Here is a 21,528-nt window from a genome sequence, read left to right as displayed (position 1 = left end):
TCCCCTTCCCCTCCTGACCCCCCACTCCTTTACTGCCTCTCCCTTGCATACAAACCTTCATTTCAGTCAGCTTCTGGAACCCTTCAGAAGGTGGGCCACCTCTCTGTATTTTAAAACATCCATGCACATTGTGTATTCTGCCCCACGACATACCCTTGCCTTTTCATCTAAAAGGATTATCTGTAAGTATCCTTCAGGCAGGATGTTCCATGATGAGGTTCAAGTGCCCCTGCACTTCTGATGTGGGGGTCAAGGGGAGAGGGTGGTGATGTTTGCTGCTCTGGGTACCTCCATTTGCCCTATCCCCTCCCACCCCCAAAACAATCAAGACCCCAGCCACAAAGGCAGGTCACACAGCACACTGGACCCTAACCTCCTTGTTCAGATCTCTTTATTGAAAAATTAAAGTCATAAGCTCTGTATATAAATACACTGATGTCGCTGGTCACCTGCAAGGCCTCTGGGATAGGCTGGGGGTGCAGTGGGAAGCTGGGGCCTTGGGTCCCCAGGGGTGTGGAGAGGGAAATAAATAATAAATACCATGGGGGACAAGGAGCTAGGAGGAATGTGGGTTTAAAAGGGGGGGTGCTTGATGCTTATTTGTGGCACTAAAGGCCCTGCAAGATGCCCCCCCAGCTGGGGGCGATGTCCATGATTTCTCATGTGACCTCACTCTAGACAAAGGCCGAGGCATCTGGGAATGGGCCAGGTCATAGCTGGACAGGGGGCGCAGTGCCCCTCAGTCAACCCAGAGTCACAGGCCCTGGCAGACCTCAGGTGGACGTGCCAAGACACAGGTACTCTGCCCTTCCTTCTCCTTCATTTCTCCCCTTCCTGAAACCCACACTTGTAGTGAGTGCCTACTGTGTACCAGCCATGGCACCAAATCCTGACCTGACCTTCTATTTGCTCTGCCTGGTTCTCTTCTCCCGGTTCTGGTCCAGTGGGCCAGGTAGGAGTGGGGGGGTGTGTTCCTGCTACCCCGGCCATGCAGCTCTGGCCCCTCACGGAGCTTAACAGTGCCAGCAGGGAGGAGGGACTGGGGCCAGGGGCTGGGCAGCGGTGGGGGGCCCTCAGGCCTTGGCTCCTAGAGCATCACATTGAACTCAGTGACCAGAAAGTCGATGTAGTCACACTCCTTGGTCTTGAAGGCCTCTGCGATGATGCGCGCAGCTTCCCGGTGCTCCTTGCCCCGAAGTGTCAGCCCGTTCACTTCCAGGATCACATGGCCCACCTTCAGCTGCCCACAGTTGTGGGCCGAGCCGCCTCGCTGCAGGTGCAAGACACAGGGCAGAGGCACTTAGAGCACCTGAAGGTTAGGATGGCCTGGCTTTGACCACTCGCCAGGTCAGGCCTGATATTGCCAACCAGGCACTACAATCTGGGTGCCCCCTGCCCTGACTAGGAAGCTGAGGCTCAGCGAGAGCAAAGGCCTCACAAGCCTGGGTCTGCCCTTTAGGGCTGGATCACCGCTGGGGGGCAGTGGCATACCCCCTTGGATGCTGAGAAAAAAAATCCCAGACGTAGGAAGAGACAGTCAAGTGGGGCCCCTGGGGAATTACCTGGATTGTGACAATCCTAGGCAGGGGCTGCCGGGTATTGGCGCCACCCTCGATGGCGATGCCCAAGGTGGCCGCACTTTTCTTCACTCGGACCAGGGTGGAGGTGGGCTCCAGGAGTCCGGGCTGCGGGTGTGAAGGGAACCAGTGACGAAGGCCCTCTCAGTGGACAGGCCTGGCCATGGCACACCGTTAGGGCAGCAGGGCTCCGACTCCCGCCCCATGTCGGGAGCCTCCAGCGTGTCGGGCAGTAAGCTAAGCACTTGGCATTCTCAACTCTTAATTGCTACAAAAATTCCCAAGGCTGCCTGGTGGTGGCACTGGGACATGAATCCAGGCCAGGCTGCCTCAGCCACCATGCCATGTCAGAACTGAGCTTTAAGGCTCTCGAGACCAACATTCAGTGCTTGGTTTGTCAGCGTCCCAGCAAAGGTAGGACTTCGATGGGACCTCCAGCCTACTACAGTGTTCTTTCCAGAACCCACACCCCTCCAGTGAGAGGCTCTCTCCACCACCTGTGGTCACTTGTCAGGCTGAACCTGCTCAGGGATTTCCTGTTCTTTGCCTGGGGCCAGCCTCCCCCACCCCCCGCCCCCGCCGTGACCCTCTCTTCCTCATTTACCGGTTTGGTGGCCCCCTCTGCGCTCCTCTCGTTCCGAGGCGGCTCCTTGCTACTCCTGCCCTTGGTGGATGCCATCTGTCTGCCTCGGCCGGGGGCGCTGGCCTCTACCTCGCCAGCATCCACGCCACTGTCCTCGCTCAGAGTCTGCCCACTGTCTGAGAGCTGTGAGAGTGTGGAGGCTGCTGGGAGTGGGAAACAGAAGGAGAATGGTGATTTATACCATTCAGGGAGGTCAGGGTTCAGGGAGGGCTTCCTGGAGTCGGCGATGAAGCTGTAGACTGGAAGGCTGGGGAGGATTCCCTGGGCAAAGACTGAGGGGGTGGGGGGAAGCTGGAGAGCAGGGAGACTTTCCACCACCCTTCCATCTACTGAGACCTGCCCTTCCAACTGGGCCTGGTCCCAAGGCCACCACTTCCAGGATGTCTGCCTTGACTGCCCCTAGTGTAATAATTGAAACAGAGATCAGAAAGCAAACCCAGCCTACAGATATGTCTTTTTTTTAAACACATATAATGCCATTAATTTTTAATAGTAGACTAACACATTCATACTAGATTTCACATAAAATTTAAATTTCTACCTTCTTGAGGGAAAAAAAAAAAGAAAAAAGGAAGTTCCTCTATGCCTGGTCTGTAGCTGGGCTTGACCCCAACTGGCCTGAGCTGAGTATGGACACATGCCCCTTTGGTTCACCAGTCAACCCATGCTGCCTCACTATGCACACTATATGTGTAGTGGTCTTGTCCCTGAGTTTGAGACCCAGTGTTAAGAACACACACTCTGGAGTCTAGCTGGTTGGATTTGAATTCCCTCTGACCACCAGCACAACCCCAGGTGAGTTATGTGGCCTCTCGGAGCCTCCATGTTCTTGTCTGAATCATGAGCAACGATGCCTACCCAATAGGGTTACCATAAAGACTGATAGATGAGATGTAGAGAGTGAAGCAGTCAAGGGAACAGACTTGTACTAGAATGCCTGGTTCCACAATTGCTTTCTGTGCCTCTTCATCTATAAAATATGAATAGTAGCAGTACTAGCCTCTCGGGACTGTTGGTGGGCGGGGAGGATTAGATGAGTTGCTAATACAGACATAGTCCCTAAAACAGGGTCCAGCACACAGACAACACTGTGTAACGGTTAGGTCTTATCATGTGTGCCCAGCTTAGTGCCAGGTCTAGAAGCAGCAGTGATCCATCCATGATAGCTTGGGTTTCTCACTGCATCCTGCCCATGCTCCCTTAGCTGCCTTCCCTCACCAAGCCCATGGAGCACAGGGACCCTGCATTCTGCATGGCATCCAGCAAGCACCCACCTTCCCTGGCCACAGCAGGGCTTCGCATATCACTTTAGCCACAAGATGGCAGCAGAATCCAACAAAATGTACCCAACTGGGTAGAGGGCTTAGGCTCTCGGAGTGAAAAGCAGGTTTCCTTCCCTCCCCCTCCTCAGCGGGACTCCTCTGGAAGTTCAGGGACTGCGGCCTTGGGCTGGCTTCCTGGGTTCCTGCTAGGTCCACCCTGCGCCCTGACCTTGAAGTCCCAAGTCAGGAGAATCCCAGGGGTCCACCTTTTCTCCAGCACCTTCACAGTGCCAAGCCCTGCGGTACAGGGATCATAGAAGCCACCCCTGCCCTCAATAAGCTCAGCCTTATAGAGCAGACTGATGGGCGAGTGCAGGGCGACCAGGGCTGGGGCTCAGGAGGAGGAGCCCAACGCTCACCGCAGCCTGGTAGGGCTGTCATGGTCAGCACCATTCTAGGGTAGACAAGCAGCTCAGAGAGGCCTCACAGCTGGCCCACAGTCACACAGCTAGGACACGGCAGTCAGGACACACACCGACTCCGCAGCCCCTCAGTGTGGGCGCGGGACCTTGTTCCTCAGCCACCCTGATGCTGAGGAAGGAACACCTGGGTTAGAAGATTCCTCACAGGGTGAGCACCTGGTTCGACCTTCACCATGTTGATGGGCAAAACAACCCAGAGGGGACAGGCCCCCCGAGATCACACAGTGGGCACTGGAGCCCTGCCCCCGGTGTCTACCCATACTCACTGCGTGTCTGGGGCAGCGCCCTCACTTCGTTCACGTCAGGCTCGCTGTCCGGGCGGTGCACCTCCACCATGACAAAGTGCTGGTTTGTGCCCGTCTGCTCTGGGCGGCCCGAGGGGGAGGGCGGTGGGAGGCAGCCCCCAGCCAGCGTGGCCTCTGCAGGGGGATTTTTCAGGTGCGGGGGTGACTGGACCCGTGGGAAGGGGCCAATGGGATGCTGGTTGACCAGGGCCAGATGGGCATCCAGTGGCCTCTTGGCGCCGGGGTTGGCAGGGGAGACAGAGGCGTAGATGGGGGAGGAGGGCGAGTTCTGTGCTGAGGCGGCCTCTGCGGCTGGTGTGGTGCCCGCCGGCGGGCTGCGGCTCCGCGGAGCTGAGAAGACGATGCCCGAGTGGGAAGAGGCAGAGGAAAGTGGCTTTTGGTCCTGGCTTCCCGGCTTCCTCGGCTGGGCCAGAGGTGGTGGCGGAGGAGGCGGCTTATAGCTAGGCAGCCCCTCAGCTGCGGATTTGACATCATCCTGCCAAAAGACCCAACAGGAATAGAAGGAGTCAGAGCCCATGGCGGCTGGAAGAGGGGAGAGCTGACAGCCGAGTGGGCCAGGCCCGGCTGGAATTCTGTCCCAGCTCTATCGGCTCTTGGCCACACTGCCCTGAATAATGCAACACCGAGTGGAAAACTTCTCCCAGCATCTCGGCAGCTGATAAGCATCAGGATCCCGGCTGCGTCTCTGGGGACGGCACCGTTACCTTTGGGAATTGAAGTTCTTGGCATCAGCCAGGGCTTGTCACAGGGAGCAAGACTTAATTAGAGCTGGGATGCAGAAAGTGAAAAACAATAGAAGTATTTCTTTGGCTTTTCTTTTTAGGGGATTATCTTGGCTACTAGAGATGGGAGGTGTGACTGGACTAGAGGCAGAGAGTGTGGACAGAAGGACAGACACGTAGGCTGGGGTGCTGTGCGGCCCTGGGCAAGGCCCAGCACCTCTCTGAGTGCACTCCTGGGCAATGGAAAACCGCAGCTGCCAGCAGAGTTGGGGATGTGAGGAGCAAGGTGGACAGGGGGTTAGCAAGGCACCTCCCACCTAGCAGGTGCTGGGTGAGTGGCAGCTATGGATACCGTCATTACTATTCCCCCTCCGCCTGTGCCAATATCCAACACTTGCATAGCTCTGACGGCAGCACAGGCGCTGTTCCAAATGCTCTACTTATATTAACTAGCTTACCCCGTGTGGCAAACGTATGGATAAAGTACACTCCTTACACTCTTCTTGTCTCCATTGCACAGATGGGAAAACTGAGGCACAGAGAGGTTAAGAAACTTGTCCAATGTCACATAGCCAGTGGCAGAGGTGGTATGTGAACCCAGGCAGTCTGGCTCCAGAGCCCAAGCCATTAAAAAGTTATTTGGGTCAGAACCACCAAGTAATGCCGCTTGGACTGCTGATGGGTGCTGATGTGGGCGTAGGGCTGTGCTTCATTTCCATTTCTAGCCCAGTACTATTGCCTCCTCAGGGTTCTCTCCATGTGTTCAGTGTGTCAATATTTGCTATGGTAACATGCAGATAACATATCAAAAGTAACACTAACTGGGCAAACAAACAGCCTGACAGCTCCACCTAAAATGCCAGAAAGAACCCTCCTGTCCCCTCACTAGAGATAGCAGAGCGACACACTGTGCGCAGGCCTGGGGCTGCATGTGAGAGCTCACAGCCCGGTCCTCGTCCCCTCCCAATGGCTCTCACCAAGGAGCCAGCCCCCAGCACCTCCCACAGGCCACAGATGGTAAAACACAAGGAAGGGCACAGAGCCTCTTACCAGCGAAACGTCTGGGAGGGTGTTCACATTGCCCTGGACAGCCTGGCCAGTTTCCTCCACATCCAGAGTGTTCTAGAAATGGAGGGGGGGAAAAAACCAACAAAAACCAAAAAACATTGTGAGCAAATATAAACCAAGAGGGAAAAACCAGACTCCAAAATCTATGGACCTTCTATCACCTTCACATGGTTTCTGTGACTCCTGACATGCCCCACTCCGTTGGAATGTATTTTAGGCATTAAAATTAATGTCAATTTCCTTGGCGGTCATTTTGAAGTCAATTTTTGAGACTTGCCGATTATTTCCAGGCCTCCCCAGAACTACCCGGAGATGCTGTGGGGTGGCGCTGGCCTTGGCAGGGAATTCCTGAAGTTCAATGCTGCCCAACACAGTCCGCGACTCTAGAGCCCAAGGCCTGCTGCTCGCTCACAGAATCCCGGCAAGGTGTGTACATGGCAAGACGCAAGTGAGAGGTGGATGGGAAAAGTCTCTCTCTCTCCCTCCTTCTAATTTTAATGGTTTTAATAGTGTGAAGGGGGTGGTTAAGGTTTAAATGGACCTTACTTTGCAAAAAAAAAAATGCCCTTTTCCTCCCTCCTTCTCTGACTCCCCAGAAAAAGCCTAATGCTCTCTCCTGTGAGACAGCTGCCGAAAGGCCATCTCTAGGCCTTTCCTGGGAGGCTGAGCAGCGCTGTGCTCTGAGTTGGCTCTCCTGAGGGCTCCACCCCGCAGGGCCTTGGAGGGCGAAGCCTCCGGGACCCACCTAGCTGAAGTCTCAGGTGCAGACTCGATACTGACCGTGCAGTCTCGGTGCTGCAGACTGACAGGGCCTGGGACACACAGATGGTAAGACATGACCGCTGCCTTCAGTAGTTTAAAGACAGTGGGGTTGGTACAAACAAGCAAAGAGGACTCTGCCCAGAGTGAGGAAACATAGGCATATAATACAGCTGGGAAGAGGTAATCAAGGAAGGCTTCCTGGTGGAGGAAGCACAGCTGAAAGCTGAGTCCTTTGAACAAGCTGGGCAAAGGAGAGAAAGATGGTTTTTTGAGAGGAAAGGACATCCACAAAGCTGAAAGGATAGAGGATATTTGAGGATCTTCCAGAGGTTCCACAAGAGTCAGGTGTGGAGCCACTTGAAGCTGAGCCTGAGGGCAGGGGGTTGCTATGGCAATACGGTCAAGTTTGCCTTCTGAGAAGTTCCCCTTTACTCACTTCCTCTCAAGCCTGCACTAGAACCATGCAGGCATGTCGGGGCCTCCACACAAGCTGTTCCCTCCACCTGGAACATTCTTCCCCTCAGCTATCCACAAAGCATGCTCCACTCATTCACCTCCAACACCTTCCTCTCAAGTACCACCTCCCTGAGGTCTCCTCTGACAACCCACCTACAATCACTATCCCCAGTTCCTGCCCTGCTTTACTTTCCTCCTTTGCACGGATCACTCTTCTTCCCCCAGCGGCCCAGATACAATCCCTGAGACACAAGTCATATAAAGTCCCTCCAGCTCATTAACCCCTCAGGGCCTTTCCTCCTTACTTGAGGAAATTCCAAACTCTGCACTCACTCCCTACTCCACCTGCCCACTGGACAGAATGGTCCTGCCTCGGGGCCTTCGCACTCACTGGAGGCCTCCTGGCTCGCTCCCTCACTTCATTTAGTTCTGACTCAGAGAGGCCTTCCTGAACCAGCCCTGCCCAAAGGAAGACGCCCCTCCCCACACACGCCCCGCCCTCACCTCACCCTGCTTCATTTTTCTATATAAGACCTGATGTTATACCATTCATTTGCTTATTGTTTGCGAGTAGGATAAAAACTCCTAAGAGGCAGGGCTTGTAACTACCTGGACCCTACTCTGTCCCCGTGTTCAGGACAGTGCTTGAGAAATATTTATTAAGCAAATTAATGAATCCACAAATGAATCCATGAGTAAATGAAATCAATCAATCCCTCTGGCTGCCACAGGGGGGAGGCCTGAGCAGGCAGAGAACCCAGTGAGGTAGCTACTGCTGTCATTGTGTGTAGAGCATTTGTGGCAGCTTGAATGAGGGTGAGGGCAGGGGGTGGGGACAGAAGGCGCCCCGGCTCCACACCTCCTCGGGCAGAGGCCTGCCTGTTATCCACACTGATCCCATCTACAGGGATCCTCCCAAAGCCTTGAGCGCTCTGGGTGGACAAAGGGCACACGATCACGAACACCTGTCATGAGAACCCACCACTGGTTCTGAGACTCTCCCTGTCAGGGCTCCTCATCTGGTCCCATGATGCCTCCGGGTCAAAGTCAGGCTGGGACAACTGCCCCATTTACCAACAAAGCTGAGGCTCCCACGCAAACCTTGGCCCCCCTGACCGGCTCCTGCTCCCTCCAACTCCGTCTCCGACACACTGCCTCAAAGGAAGACGCTGCTGACACCCTCCGCGATGCAAGGACAGATGGGGATCCTCGCGGAGGTGGAGCGATGGCGTTGCTCTCTCACCCACGAACTAGTGGCACCAGTTCCGGCTTCTTCGAGATCCCGCCCAGCTCTGCCACTTACCGCTGACTGACGGTAGGCAAATCCCTAAACTGCCCTGTGCCTCAGTTTCCGCATTTGTAAAATGGGGTAACAGCAGTTCCTCCCTCACAGGGTTGATGTATTAACACCTAAAAAAATGCTCCGAACAGAGCCTAGCACAATATACAAGGGAAGGTGACTGTTACCCACACCAGAAGCCTGAGACCTTGCAAATGTGCTTCAGCAACCGAATGGCTGCAAAAAGTGCCCTGGCCCCATATGAACACCTCAATGGAAAGGAGATGGCAGCCTTCCATACAACCCCCTCCAAACTCCAAAACTCTACCGCATCCAGTGCTCCCTGGACGACACAGACCATCTACAGTTAATGTGAACGGCGAGGAGGGGCTGGTTACATACAATGACTTCCCAAGAGCTGGCAGTCACAGTCCTGGTCTCAGCAGGAGACAGGAAGAGGGTCAGAAGCCTGGGAAGCGCCGACAGCAAAGACAAGGGCCTCCACACATATAGCCCCATATGTCACTGCACCTGCCCCCCCAGTTCAACCTGCAGGCACCCTCGGGACTCAGATGGCAGTGCATGGTGGGACCAAAGACATGGGATTCTGTCCCGCTCTGATACAGTCAGAGCTTCCACCATTTATTTAGTCACCCAACAAGCATTTGTCAGGCAGCCTTGACTTAAGAGGAAAGCCCGTGGGAATAAAAGATGAGTGGGCCACTGTGTCCCCAGCACCAAGCAGAGGTCCATGCACACAACAGCTGCCCAAACACTCTTGTTCAGGATCCCTGATGCAGCTGGCAGCTGTGAAAGGGCCCACGAGAGGGGGAAAGGAAGACCCAGAGCCTGACAGGTAGGGGGCGTGACTTGGTGTTCGAAGGCAGATCAGAGAGCTACAATCTGGAGGGCTCACCGCGTGCCAGGCCCTCTGCTGGGCATTTCACTTACATGATCCCATTTGATTCTCAGTGAGACAGGCACTCCGATTCTCCCTGGCTCACATCTTTTATACATAAGCTCAGGGAGGTAAGTGACTTGCCCACGGTCACACAGCCATTTTACAGCAGATCTGGTTTCCAACCCAGGCCAGGGTGATCCCAAAGACCATGCAGCCCTGCCCGGCCCCAGAACTGGATAGGGCCATGATACTGCAGGAACTAGAGGGCCCTAGGAGCATCTCTCTCTGGACCAAGAGAGAACACAGCCATCGCTGGCCCCAGGCCTCAGTCACTCTCTGCTACTAATGGCCTCCTGGAGCCAAGGGTGAGGCAGGGACAGAAGAGGGGAAGGGGCGGGAGGAGCAGGACGAACAGCCAGCCCTGGGAGGGAGACTTGAAGTGGAGCAAGCGGCAGACGGGTTGGAGCCCAGCCCTGCCAGACTCCATCTGCCGAATCCAGACGCTCAGGTGCCCCGAGTCCCCAAGCCATGTTCCTTGTGCATCTGAAATAGCTGCAGACAGCAGGCTAAGAACCCCGGGGGGATGCGTCAGCAGGAACGGCTCGCGGCACAAGCTTCGAGAAGGATCAAGGTCAGAGCTCACACCAGAGCTGGCCTGCACATCCTGGCCACCCCTCACCCAGCTTCTTGGAGCCCCTCTTCTCCTGTACCCACTGAGGCCAGAGTCCAGCTGAAGAATTAGACCTGGTGGAAACCTTCACTCGTTCTGCGGCTGAGGTGCCTGAGGTTCAGAGAGGGAAGGCCACCTGCCCAAGGTCACACAGCAAGGAGCGGGCAGATTGCTGAACCTTATTTAATGTCTGACTGTTATCCAGGCTGCTTCCCACAAGGGCCAGGATGCCCTCAGCATCTGCTGCCCCATCTCTTTTGTACTCCAATCTGTGGCGGTTCAGAAAATTCCCTTCCTTCAGGGCAAAAGAACCTCCTTCGTGTCTGAGTTGGCCCATTCAGGGCCCAGATATCCAAGGAGTCTGGTTTGAAGGAACTGTGGGGACAACATGCAATGAAGTGACGAGGAGCAATCACCTGGGCTGACCTCTGCCAGGTGGACTCCTGATCCTGGAAATGCAAGTATGCGTGGCTCAGGTGCCACCTCAGCAAAATGAGCACCGCCCCCCCCCCCCCCCGCCAGCCCAGTTCTCTGGTTTCTAGGCCTCCTTCCCCTCATTACAATGGGAGGGCTCTTACATAAAGGTGCTATTTTCAGCCCTTTGTTCTCTATGCTGCTGTACTCTAGTGTCAGGACAACGGGCTCTCCCCTCCACTCCCCCAAATGCACAAGGGAGAGGCCCGAGGCTGGGTGGTGCTCCCTCCTCTGAGAATGGAAAAACGGAGGCACCGAGTCACAAAGGCTTCTGGAAGGTCACAGGACCCAGGGAGAGACAAGGAGGGAGACCAGAGAGGAAGAAGTGAAAATAAAAAGAAAAAAAAAAAAACAAAACCCAGGAGGATTTGGGAGAAAAGGCCTGGAAGGGGGAGCAAAGAGAGAGAGGGGAGAGGTAAGAGCAAAGGAGGGCAGGGTGGCTCGGCCAGCGCTGGGGCTGAGGAAGAGAAGCCTGTCACCTGAGGAACAACAGACTGGTGGGAGGGGCGGGACAGCAATCTGTCCCGCGGGGGACACCCCTGACATTCCTGGGGAGCAGAGGGTTTGCCCAGGGTGCAGGGGACAGGTCCGCGTGTCCTAAAGGGTCACGGGGCCAGGTGCTGCGGTGACGGCCATGCTGGCGATGACAGCCCATCCTGCTCCTAACCTCTCCAAGCACAGGGTGCGGCAGCAGCCAGGCCCTGATGGGGAAGGTCAGAGGAGCGCGCTGGAGGGAACCGATCCCAGAGCAGAGGACTGGAACCCGTCCTCGCTGGGTGGCCGAGACCACGGGCACGGCCCTGACACCGGGCTGGCACTGGGCCTTTTTTTCCACCCCTGCTGTCATGTTTGTCCACCAAACCACAGAAGCAGAAAAGTTCCCAGGAAGCCTGTGCACGAACCCCTCCCGAGACCAAGGGGCACAGCCTTGACCCAAGGGAGCCTGTCAGCGTAGACAGAGAGTGCTTCCTTCTGCCCCATTTCATCTCTCCCCCAAGCCCCACCCACCACCATGGTCTTTGGGAAAGGATGTCACTCAGTGGACAGAGAGTGACCCAGCATCTCCAGGGCAGAGGTGGCCTGGGCTCCAGGAGGGAACGCAGGGGCTGTGAACCTGGCTGGGTAGAAACACTGTGCCTTTACCTTCAGTGACCTCTAACTGAAATGTAGCACTTCCTTCCGTTATGATTGGAGGCAACATAGCCCAGCAGAGCCGCAGTGCCTGTGACGCCGCCACAAACCAAAGTCACAGATCTTTCATATCACATTCTGGCTGTTGCCCGTGACACAGAAGCCCATTTATGCTCATCCCGGCTTCCAATTACAGCCCTTACCAACCAGCCGGTTATTGGGCATGCTCATAAAGAAGCATGCTTTTTATGATTGGTTTTGGTATTTTGAAAACGACATTTCCTTAGGATTTGTTTTCTTTATGCTTTTATGTAAGTGCTTTATTTTTCCACATTTAAAACTGTAATTCTGAGAGGGGGGTCACAGGGCTTCGCCAGCCTGCCAGATGGGTCCACAAAAAGGCAAAGAACCTCCGTCCTGAGTTAATGCTCAGTCCAACCGCCATTTTATAGCTGGGAGAACGGGAGCTGGGAGAAGAGCAGGGCCGGCCCATGTTCCCACAGGCTCTGACCCCTTGCACTTGGTTCTGTTGGAGGAAAGAGCTTCCAGCTCTCCCAGTCCCCGCCAGATATATCACAAATGCCCACCCAGGGACGCAGATGCCCTGAAAAGGACTGGCTGGGAGGAATGTCCCTTATTTCACACACCAGCTGATGCAAAGCAGTAGCCACCCTGAGGGTTACTAACACCCATGGAGAATTTATGGTTCTGGGGGCTCGGGCTGAGGCCTCTTAGGAGGGAATGGGCTGTTCTCCTCAAGGGGAAAAGGACACTCTAGCCTTGCTGTGCCCTCATCTGGGCACAGGGCAGCTTCCTGAAATGAGACTACAGAGCTATTGTATCTGACAACATACCTGCATACCTGGTCCACACCTGACAGTGTTGTCTGCATACCTGGACGGCACCTGACAATGTGCCTGCATACCTAGCCAGGGACACCTCATCCAGCTGCCCCTCTGAGCTCTCTCCACACATAGTAGAGGCATCTTAAAAGCTGCAAACAGGATCATGTCGCTTTGTTACTGAGGACCCTCTATGGTTTCAAAATTAAACCCAAGTCCCTGGCACCTCCTCCTGCTGACCCTCCCCCCTCCCCACTGCAGCCCCAGGCCTCGGGCACCACCAGCCCCCCGCAGTTCAGGGCCCTTGTCCAGCCCCCTACGCTACCTTGCTGATGCCAGCGACTTCGGACCTCAGCTCAGGCATCTCTTCCCCAGTGCCCCAGGCTGGTCAGGGCCCCAAGCCCATGCTCTCACATCACCCTTCGACCCACTGATCAGAGTGTGAATTATGCAGATTGTTTGATTTGAGGCTGCTACGCTTCAGGAGGGCAGGCACCGCTGTCTCTTGCTCATGGCTACCAGAGGCCAGCATGGAGGAGGCACTCACGAAAGCTTGCTGAGTGAAAGAGTGAGTGAACAGATGGGTTCCTTCTGCTCCCCACCCTGAGCGTCCCCACCCTCCTTTTGGCCTGGATGAGAACGGGGGCAGAGAGGCCATCAGGGAGGGGGCTGACGGCCACCCCCTGAGCCCCCTTCTCACTTTCCTGCAGGGGGAGAAGGGCAGTAAGGCCTTTAGAGGCAGCCCCCGCCCCCACATCCTTAGGCAGGCCCAGGGAGCCCGGTCCAGGCACAGGAGAGACCTGGAGTGCAAAACCTCTCAAATCCAGGTGAAAAAGGGCTATGGTCAAGGCTGGTGCAAGTCCCAGCTGCCACCCCCAACCTCAATGCCATCTGCTCTGCAGGTACAAGGCTCACTTTGACCTCTACAACCCCTTTTCCTCTGCAATGCCTTTTGCCAGCCTTTAGAGTACTAACAGAATTGACTTCCATGGACTCCACACCTTCAAGTCCACTCTTGATCTCACAGAATCCTCAGGACAACCCACAGGTAGCCGGTCTTACCAGTGCCCAGGAGACAGATGCGAAAACTGAGGATCTGAAGCTTAAGTCACCTGCCCAAGGCGACACGGCTGCTAGTCAGGAGATCATGTGTGAGATTCCCAAGCCCATGCACTGAAGCCCCTCCGCCACGGGCCTGCTTGCACTAGATGAAGAACTCAGTAACTGCCAGGCAAGGCCTTCCTTCTTGTGCTCAGCTCTCCTGGCCAGCTTCTTTAAGGGAGGAGAATGACATTGTTTGGAGGCAGCAGAAAAATTCCCAGGGCTGAGTCTCTATTAGACAAATGGGAAATAAACACAACTTGTTGATGGGGGAGGGTTGCACCTCATTTCCATTGATCAGCTGAGTCTGGTCTGAAGGAGAAACGGCTGCAGGAGGAGCCACGTTTGACCTGGAATTGCTAAGTGTGTAGCATGATCCAGGGGATTCGGGCAAAATGGAAACTGGTTCCATTTGGGGCAACCGTCTGGGGCGTCTGGGTCACTGAGAGCCAGCTGCCTGCCATCTTGCCTGTCTGAGTGCCAGGCAAAGCACATTTTCCTATGACAAGGGAGGCACATGTTTAGAAGGCCAGAACGTTAGAAGAGAATCCTGAGAGGCCAGCAGTGGGGTTTCATTTGTTTCTGCTCCACACTTCCTGGGCCCCAGCTCTGTTTCAGGCCCTGGGTTGGCACTAGGGACAGAGTCAAGAAGAAGATGTGGTCCCTGCCTGCACCCCACTCTCCCTGCTTACTAGGAGAGACAAACGGGGAGAGGCTGAAGCATGTGCCAGGCATTTTATTTATTTTGTTTGTTTGTTACATGAGGTATTTTAACAGAGGTTCAAAGAGCCCTGAGCTCCATGAGGTCAGAGATTTGAGCCGTAAGAAATGTTTTAAGTTGTCATCCATCCAGATTTTGGGGGTTGTTTGTTACTCAGCATCACTGCAGCCAAAGCTCACTAATACATGGTGTTGCTGTAGACCAGAGCCCAGCACTTATTTAGTGGTGAATACATATTACAGTCAAACCTCAGTGCTCGTCAGCTTCAGAACTCATCAAACCCTGTACTTGTCGCATTTTGCCAAGAAAAAAAAAAAAATGTTTCAGCACTCGGCACTTTCTCAGGACTCGCTGCCCTTTCTTGGAACTCATCTCACGTGCTAGAACTTGTATGAGTCACAATGCCGCCCAGCAAGAGAAAATGCTTCATCGCTTGGTGCTTGTCGGTTTTGGCACTTGCCTCGCGTTTTGGAATGCATTAATGATGAATACCGAGGTCCTATTCTATTTTACAGGAGTAATGCTGCGGCGCTTGTCCAGGTGCTCAGAGAAATGGTAGGAATTTAGAGCTGCTGTTCCTCGTTCCTTTCCCAGCAGCTCCCAACAGAGAGGAATCTGAGTTAGAGGAGCCTTGGGGGCAAGCGGTGGTTCTCCCTTGGTCATATTGATGGGTAGACTGAGGCCAGCAGTGGGTGAAGGGCTTTTCTGAAGGCATACTGCATGGTGGGGACAGAGCAGAGGAAGGATGTGGGGCTGCCGATGCCCTCGATGGGGCCTGGTGCCCTGTACTCCTGCAGAAGAACTTCCAGGAGAAGGTGTTTCTGTCCCGTGGTTCCACACACAGGCAGCGTGAGGTGGCCAGTCCGAGCCCCGCTGTGTGTGTTCGGCGGTGGTGCCCAAGGCCAGGACTAACCAGGCAGCGGGAAGAGCTGGTGCCCGCGGCGCTCGCCATCACGTCTCTTAGCAGCTCAGGCTGCACAACCTCTCCAGGCCTTTCCTGGGACTAAACCTGGGCTTGGTGCAAACCCACCATCGTCTATTTTCAACAATCAGAGGCATTTTTCAAACTAGGTCAGACCATGTCAGCCTGGCTCTAACCTGCCAGTGGCTCCCATCTCACTCAGAGTCAAAGTCAAAGTCTCCAGCCCCCGACCTACCACTGCCCTTCCCGGCACTTACCCAGCTCCAGCCTCGCGACCCCCTGGACCTTGCTCGGGTGCTCCAGGCTCGCTCCTGCCTCAGGGAGCACTTGCTGTTTCCCCTGAAGCGCTCTTCCCTGTCTGTACTCAAGTGTCACTTACGGACCACCCCAACCCCTCCCCAACCCCCCTTCCTGCTTATTTTGCTCCTTAGCACTTTTTACCACATATATGTGTATTTCAGTTATTTAGCTCACTTACGTCCTGGCATGACCCTAAATTCCATAATGGAAAGGATTTCTTTGTCGTTCACTACTGTATTCCAGCACCCAGAACTGTATACAGTACCTAGCAAGCACTCAGTAAACAGAATCACTATTAACAGAACAGAAGGAAGAGGAGGAGGGAAGTAGGAGACAGATAGGCAGACAGACAGACAGACACTGTTAACAAGCAGCCGGTAGGGTGGGCTCCTTCAGGGAGGCACCGCAACCTGACGGAAGGGGTTAACAGCAGCCGCTCAGAGGCCAGCAGGCCTGGGGTGAATCCTGACTCTACCACCCCCTGGCTGAGTGACCTCAAGCAAGTTGCTTCTCCTCTCTGATCTTGTTTTCTTCTCTGCAAAACGGAGATCATAGCACTACTTAAGCACTCCTAGTTACCGAGAGGCTCAAAGAAGACATGATTGGAAAGCATTGTCCCAGGGCCATGCTCTCGACAAATGCCAGCTACTATTATTATTAAGAGAGGCCCCAATTACGAGCCAGGCTCTGTGCCAAGCACTGGGGACTTAGTGGTGACTCCAGACACAGCTGCTGCCTTCAAGCAGCCCGTGGTCAAGCTGGGTAACAGGCCAGGCTGGTACAGATTATTAGAATACAATGAGACTAGAGCCATGACAAAGGGAGGCCTACGGGGCTGGAGGAGCCAGAGGTTAAAAGTCACCCCCCTGAGAAAATCAGGGAAGTCTACTCAGAAGAGGTGGCATGTGAGCTGAGGGCCAAAGCACGCACAGGAGACAGTCAGGTCATGCAAACTGGGAAGGAAAACAACTAGACAGACAGAGCATCTGACATATGGAAGACCAAGAGGCTTCTCAACAACAGCACAGCACAAAAATTACCATTCTCATTTTACAGATCCCAAACCTGACCTCAGAGAGGCGAAACCACTTCCTGACGTCACACAGCAAAAAGGGGCAGGATTGGGATTGGAATGGAGGGTATTCTCATTACAGAGCCTGAGAAAACCTGGCGAGAGACCAGCGAGCACCGAGAAGAACCCCAGGTCCCCTCTGGGGCGGAGTGCAGACCTACGGGGATGGGGGGTGGGGAGGGCCACAGCCCCCTACCTCTGCCCCAACTAAGGGACTCCCAAAGCCCCACCCAACCGAATGGACGGTACCTCCATCAGGTCTATAAGCCACAGCAGCCGTTCCTAGGGAGAAAGGGTGGGCAAAAGGCAAAAAAGAAAGATACATCAAATAAATATTAGGGATGGGGTGGGCACAGCAAAACCCCCCAAGCACATGCATGCACGTGCACGCACGTGCACACAGACATGCAGAGGCAAAATAAACATAATTCTCCTTTCTCTTTACTTTGAACGCTTTGGGCAGAGATAATGAAGGGATGGGGGGAAAGGCCCTGTTGCTACAACCGGCACTGCTTCCTTCTAACTGCCTCCTTGAAGAAACCAGGGGTCTTCACTGCCCTGCAGAAATGACACTGGTCCGGCAGAAGGGCCTTCAGGAGATGGTTGTTCACCTCGGGGCAACCCTGGGCCTTTCCGGCAGGTGGGCTGGGGTCATTATTCCCACTTGGCAGATGTGAAAACTGAGGCTCCAGAAGTGACTTATCTGAGGTCACACCTGCTAATGAAATGCAGAGCCTGATGAAGGAGAACCCTGTTCAGAAGATTTGATCAGAGAAGACCTGGATTTCCAGGAGGCCCAAGCACTGTGGTGGCAGAAAAGCTCAGAGTCTGAGAAACGGAGCCCTGTCTGGCATGTGGAGGGCACCTGGGGTGGGATGAAAATGGGAGACACTTGGAGGCTCCTTCAATGGGACAACTAATTGTCCCAGGTCTCACTGAGACTCTGCCTGTGGGAGCTCTCACTTCAGGGTCTGGGAGCAAAAGTGCTTAAGAAACTCGACTCTCCCCTCCCTTTCCATGGAGAGTGGTGAGGGATCCTCCAGCCAGGAGAGGAGAGTGGAGCCCAGTGAGATCTCCTGGCTCCCCACCTGCCCCCCACCCCCGCCACTGACATGGAGGGTAGTAATAACAGTTTTTGTCCCATCACAGATAGCAAGGCATTTCCTCTGCCCCTTCCCTGCAAGACTCTGAGCATCCTGGAGGGAGAGCCACAGCCTGAGATGGACCAGACGCTCTCCAGGAGCTCTGGAGAGTGCAGGAGAAAATCGGGCTGGGCGTGGGGCTTCAGGACAAGAGGGCGTGTCTTGGGGGAGACCGAAAGCACCACGACCTCTGCTACGAATGCACTGTGGGTTTCTCAGGGGAGCCTCCCACGGATTACCATTATTTGTTCTATTTTCCTTGTTACCTTTGATTTTTACCTTTCTCCCTGAACCCAAACCCCCAGACCATGAGCCCCATCAGCCAGGGCCACACTGTTTTCTCCTAGAGCTTCAGCGAGCACTCAGCTATTTACCAGGTTTTACCGGTAAAGATACTGAGGCTCGGAAAGGCAGGCACAGAGTGGGTAAGTGCCAGGATTTGGACCCGGATGGGTCTCACCTCAAAGCCAGTACAGTCACCCGTCAGTATCCGTGGGGGACTGGTTTCAGCACCCTACATGGATACCAAAATCCTCGGATGCTCAAGTCCCTTATATGAAAGGGGGTATTATTTGTATATAATCTGTACTTGCATGTAGGTTACAACAGAGTACGCCTACATGACACTTCATTCCCATGAATTCAGTGTAGTGCTCGGCGCATGGCAGATTGGAGTTCTGCTTTTTGGAGCTTTTTAGGGTTTACGTCCAAATTATTTTCAATCCATGGGTGGTTGAATCCGCGGATGTGGAACCCATGGATACAAAGGGCCAACTGTATCTTTAATTCCTCGCTGGCCACTGTGCCAGGGATGGGGCAGGGACACTCACCCTGGCTGAGCTGACGGTGGTGGAGGTGCCGTGGCTGCCTGTGGAGGAGCCTGTGTCACTGTAGGAGACCATGGAGTAGGTGTCACCGGTCCCAGGGCCAGAGGGCTGCCGCGCCTTCATTGACTCAATCTCCCGCTTCAGCACTAGGTGATCAAAGCGGCCCAGGTCTTGGGGGGAAATGGTGCCTCTCACCTCAGAGAGGAGTGAGAACTGGAGGCAGACACAAGTGGGGCACTCAGCAGGGAGCCCCACCAGCAGCTGGGACAGCCCTCTGCTACCCCAAATGACCTGCATGGAAGCTTGACTACTGACGTCCCCTCCTTAACCCTCAGTGGCTCCCCAGTGCCCTCAGGAGGAAGTCCAGACACCTTGGCCTGGATGCTGGGCCAGCATCATCTGACTGCCTCCCTGGCATCTTAGCGTGAACGACTGCAACCGCCTGAACACCCTGCGAGCCCCTGTCCCCTACGTCTCCCACAGCATTTCCTCTGTGAAGTTTTCCCAAATGCAACCACTCCCAGTAGATTTCTTCACTTCTTCCTTCGTGTGGGGCAGCAAGGTAGCCACCTGGGGGCTTGTAAAAACTGCCGGTGGCCTATGCCCACTCACAGATGTGCAGAATTAACAGGGCCAGTGTCGGGCCCAGGCATCGCTTTTTAAGGGCAATCCAGATGATCCTAAATGTGCACTTGGCACTGGAAAGCCACTGTGTTGCTTAGGGCCCCAATCACAGGAGACTTCAGTTGACTGTCTCCCCAGGAATCTGTGGGCTTCCTCAGGGCGGAGGGCTGTCTTGGTCACCAGTCTCTGCTCAGGGGTCAGTTGAGACCTGACTCCTTGTGGATTCTTAGTAAAGACGCAGAGACAGAGGGAGGCAAGGAGGGATGCAGAGCCCTTGAGAGCTGCCGCCAGGCCCCACCGGCCCCGGCCAGCCTAGGCCTTGCCCAAGGAAGGGTGCGGGTCACCTTGGCGTGGGTGTTGAAAAGTTCAAACAGGGCCATGACGAGGGCATCCACAGAGACACTGCCGCCGCGGTACTCGCCCAGGTAGTAGGCCATGGTGGCGCGCTCCTGCTCATTCAGCAGGTGCCGCGCCTGCTCCTCGAGCAGCCCGCGGGTCTGGTTCCCCAGGCTGCTCAGAGTCACCTGGGAGCCGGCCGGCCCCTTGTAAAACCCCAGCTGAAAGAAAGGAACACAGAGCTGCTCTGAAGCGCAGTGGCCAGGCCACACCAGTGACCACACGCCTGAGGGATGAGACCACCACGTGGCCTCGGCCCTCCCGACCATGGGTGGCCTTGTACAGTTACAGTGTTTTACGGCTTACATGGCACTTTTACATGTTATTTCATCAGATCCTCGTGAGCATTCAGACAGAAGCAATGTTATTACGGTTCCCATTTTATTCTCTAGATTTCAGTATCTTCCTCGGTTAGCTGGGGATGACAGTAACTTGATTTCCAAAATATAACTTAGACGGGCGCACACACTCCACCCCCTCCCCCCTGTCTCTACTATCGTTAGCTGTGTCTCAGATGCCATTGCTGTCCCCTTTGCCTCTCCCTGCCACCTGCACACAGCTGCTGAAATGAGCTCGGGAAAACACAGATCTCCTCGTTTTGCTCTCTGCTTAAGCCCTTCGATGGCATCCCATCGTTTTAAGTGAGAAACCAAGTCTCTTCCATGGCCCACGAAACCCTGCGTGATCTGGCCATCCCACCTGTTGTCATCCTGGCCGGAAGTCTCCCTGGTCCACTGCACTGCCTCGGACCCTCCCTTCTCCCAACAGGCCCAGCCCTCTGCCTGCCTCCGGGCTCTGGCACGGCCCCTCCCGCTCCAGCACCACACTTCGATCTCGCTAACTTGTGTCTAACATTTGGTTCACAGCCCAAGTATCATGCTACTGCTTCAGACAACCTTCGCCCTGTCTAAATTAGGCGTCTCGCCTGTTACTCTCTTGTAATGCCGAGTACCTTGTCTTCATGGCGGTGAACATCTTTTGTGATTAGATATGTGCGTAGTTTGTTTTGTTTTTACATGTGTCTCCTTCACGGGGGGCGACCTCCTGGAGGAAAGGAACCTGATCTGTTCTCTTTGTTGTCATTCGCCCGTGTCCAGGTGGGGCCCAGACCCTGGTGGCACTCACAGACATGTGTGGGATGGAAGGTGGACAGACAGACAGTCAGCCGGCTGCCCAAATGAGTGAGGTCATGTATGTGAGTTGTCCGCACACATGTCAGGTCCAGAGCTCCCCCCACGGCAGCTATAAGCAGCTGAGGATGCCTGTGGATGGAGAGCACCCTACCTTGTCTGTCCGTTCTGCGGTGGGATCCCCAGGAAACCTGTGAAGAAAGACAAGCATGTTCAGCAGCACACCTGCGCAGTGCAGATGGGCAAGGGCTGGGAAGCGTTCATATGCAGTGGGGCGAGCAAAGCTTTGAGAGAACCATGGCCTCCACTCGCTGGGGCTGCCTAAGGGGACGTGAACCCCAGGCCAGATGGGCGGCTTCCGGCCTCCCAGTCAACCCACGTGGACAGCAATTCTAACACAAGGCAAGGCAGATTTCTGAGTTGTTTCCAAGCCTACAGGAGCGGGCAGGTAACGCAAGGAGAGGAGAGAACAAGGGGCAACCCGCGGCCTCGGACTCGGGCTAGTCCTTGGAAGGGACATGGGGTAAATTGGAGCTCTGGAGACACAACTCTCCAGTGCAGCTCAGTTTTCAGCACGTTTTCATGAGAAAAGAAAAAAATGGGCTGGAGGTGCCAGAATTCCTGATTTTTAAGAAGCAGCCAGAAATCCAGCTTTTTAAGAAAATGGGAAACATGGGATCTCTTAAAATGTTGGCAACTAATTTAAACCATTTATAATA

General features: G+C 54.7%; 1 protein-coding gene across 2 annotated transcripts in view; it reads right to left on the bottom strand.

Annotated features, from left to right (window-relative positions):
• Nucleotides 1-396: 396 nt before the first annotated feature.
• WHRN (whirlin) overlaps nucleotides 397-21,528 on the bottom strand; it is a 79,798-nt gene continuing 58,666 nt past the window's right edge. The window contains exons 5-12 of one of the 2 annotated variants that reach the window (XM_054584492.1): nucleotides 20,964-21,000; nucleotides 19,628-19,840; nucleotides 18,663-18,872; nucleotides 6,042-6,113; nucleotides 4,231-4,744; nucleotides 2,182-2,363; nucleotides 1,563-1,685; nucleotides 397-1,270 (exon numbers count right to left, since the gene is read on the bottom strand). In XM_054584492.1, the coding sequence (XP_054440467.1) occupies nucleotides 1,088-1,270; nucleotides 1,563-1,685; nucleotides 2,182-2,363; nucleotides 4,231-4,744; nucleotides 6,042-6,113; nucleotides 18,663-18,872; nucleotides 19,628-19,840; nucleotides 20,964-21,000 (1,534 nt within the window). In that variant the 3' untranslated portion in view covers nucleotides 397-1,087. The remainder of the gene's footprint in view (nucleotides 1,271-1,562; nucleotides 1,686-2,181; nucleotides 2,364-4,230; nucleotides 4,745-6,041; nucleotides 6,114-18,662; nucleotides 18,873-19,627; nucleotides 19,841-20,963; nucleotides 21,001-21,528) is intronic. The other variant, XM_054584493.1, reaches the window with a different exon arrangement.

The sequence above is a fragment of the Pteronotus mesoamericanus genome, unplaced genomic scaffold, assembly GCF_021234165.1.
Source record: "Pteronotus mesoamericanus isolate MK-2021 breed Mesoamerican mustached bat unplaced genomic scaffold, CSHL_Meso_final contig_78, whole genome shotgun sequence".
NCBI lineage: Eukaryota > Metazoa > Chordata > Mammalia > Chiroptera > Mormoopidae > Pteronotus > Pteronotus mesoamericanus.
This window is presented reverse-complemented; position numbering and strand designations above follow the sequence as displayed.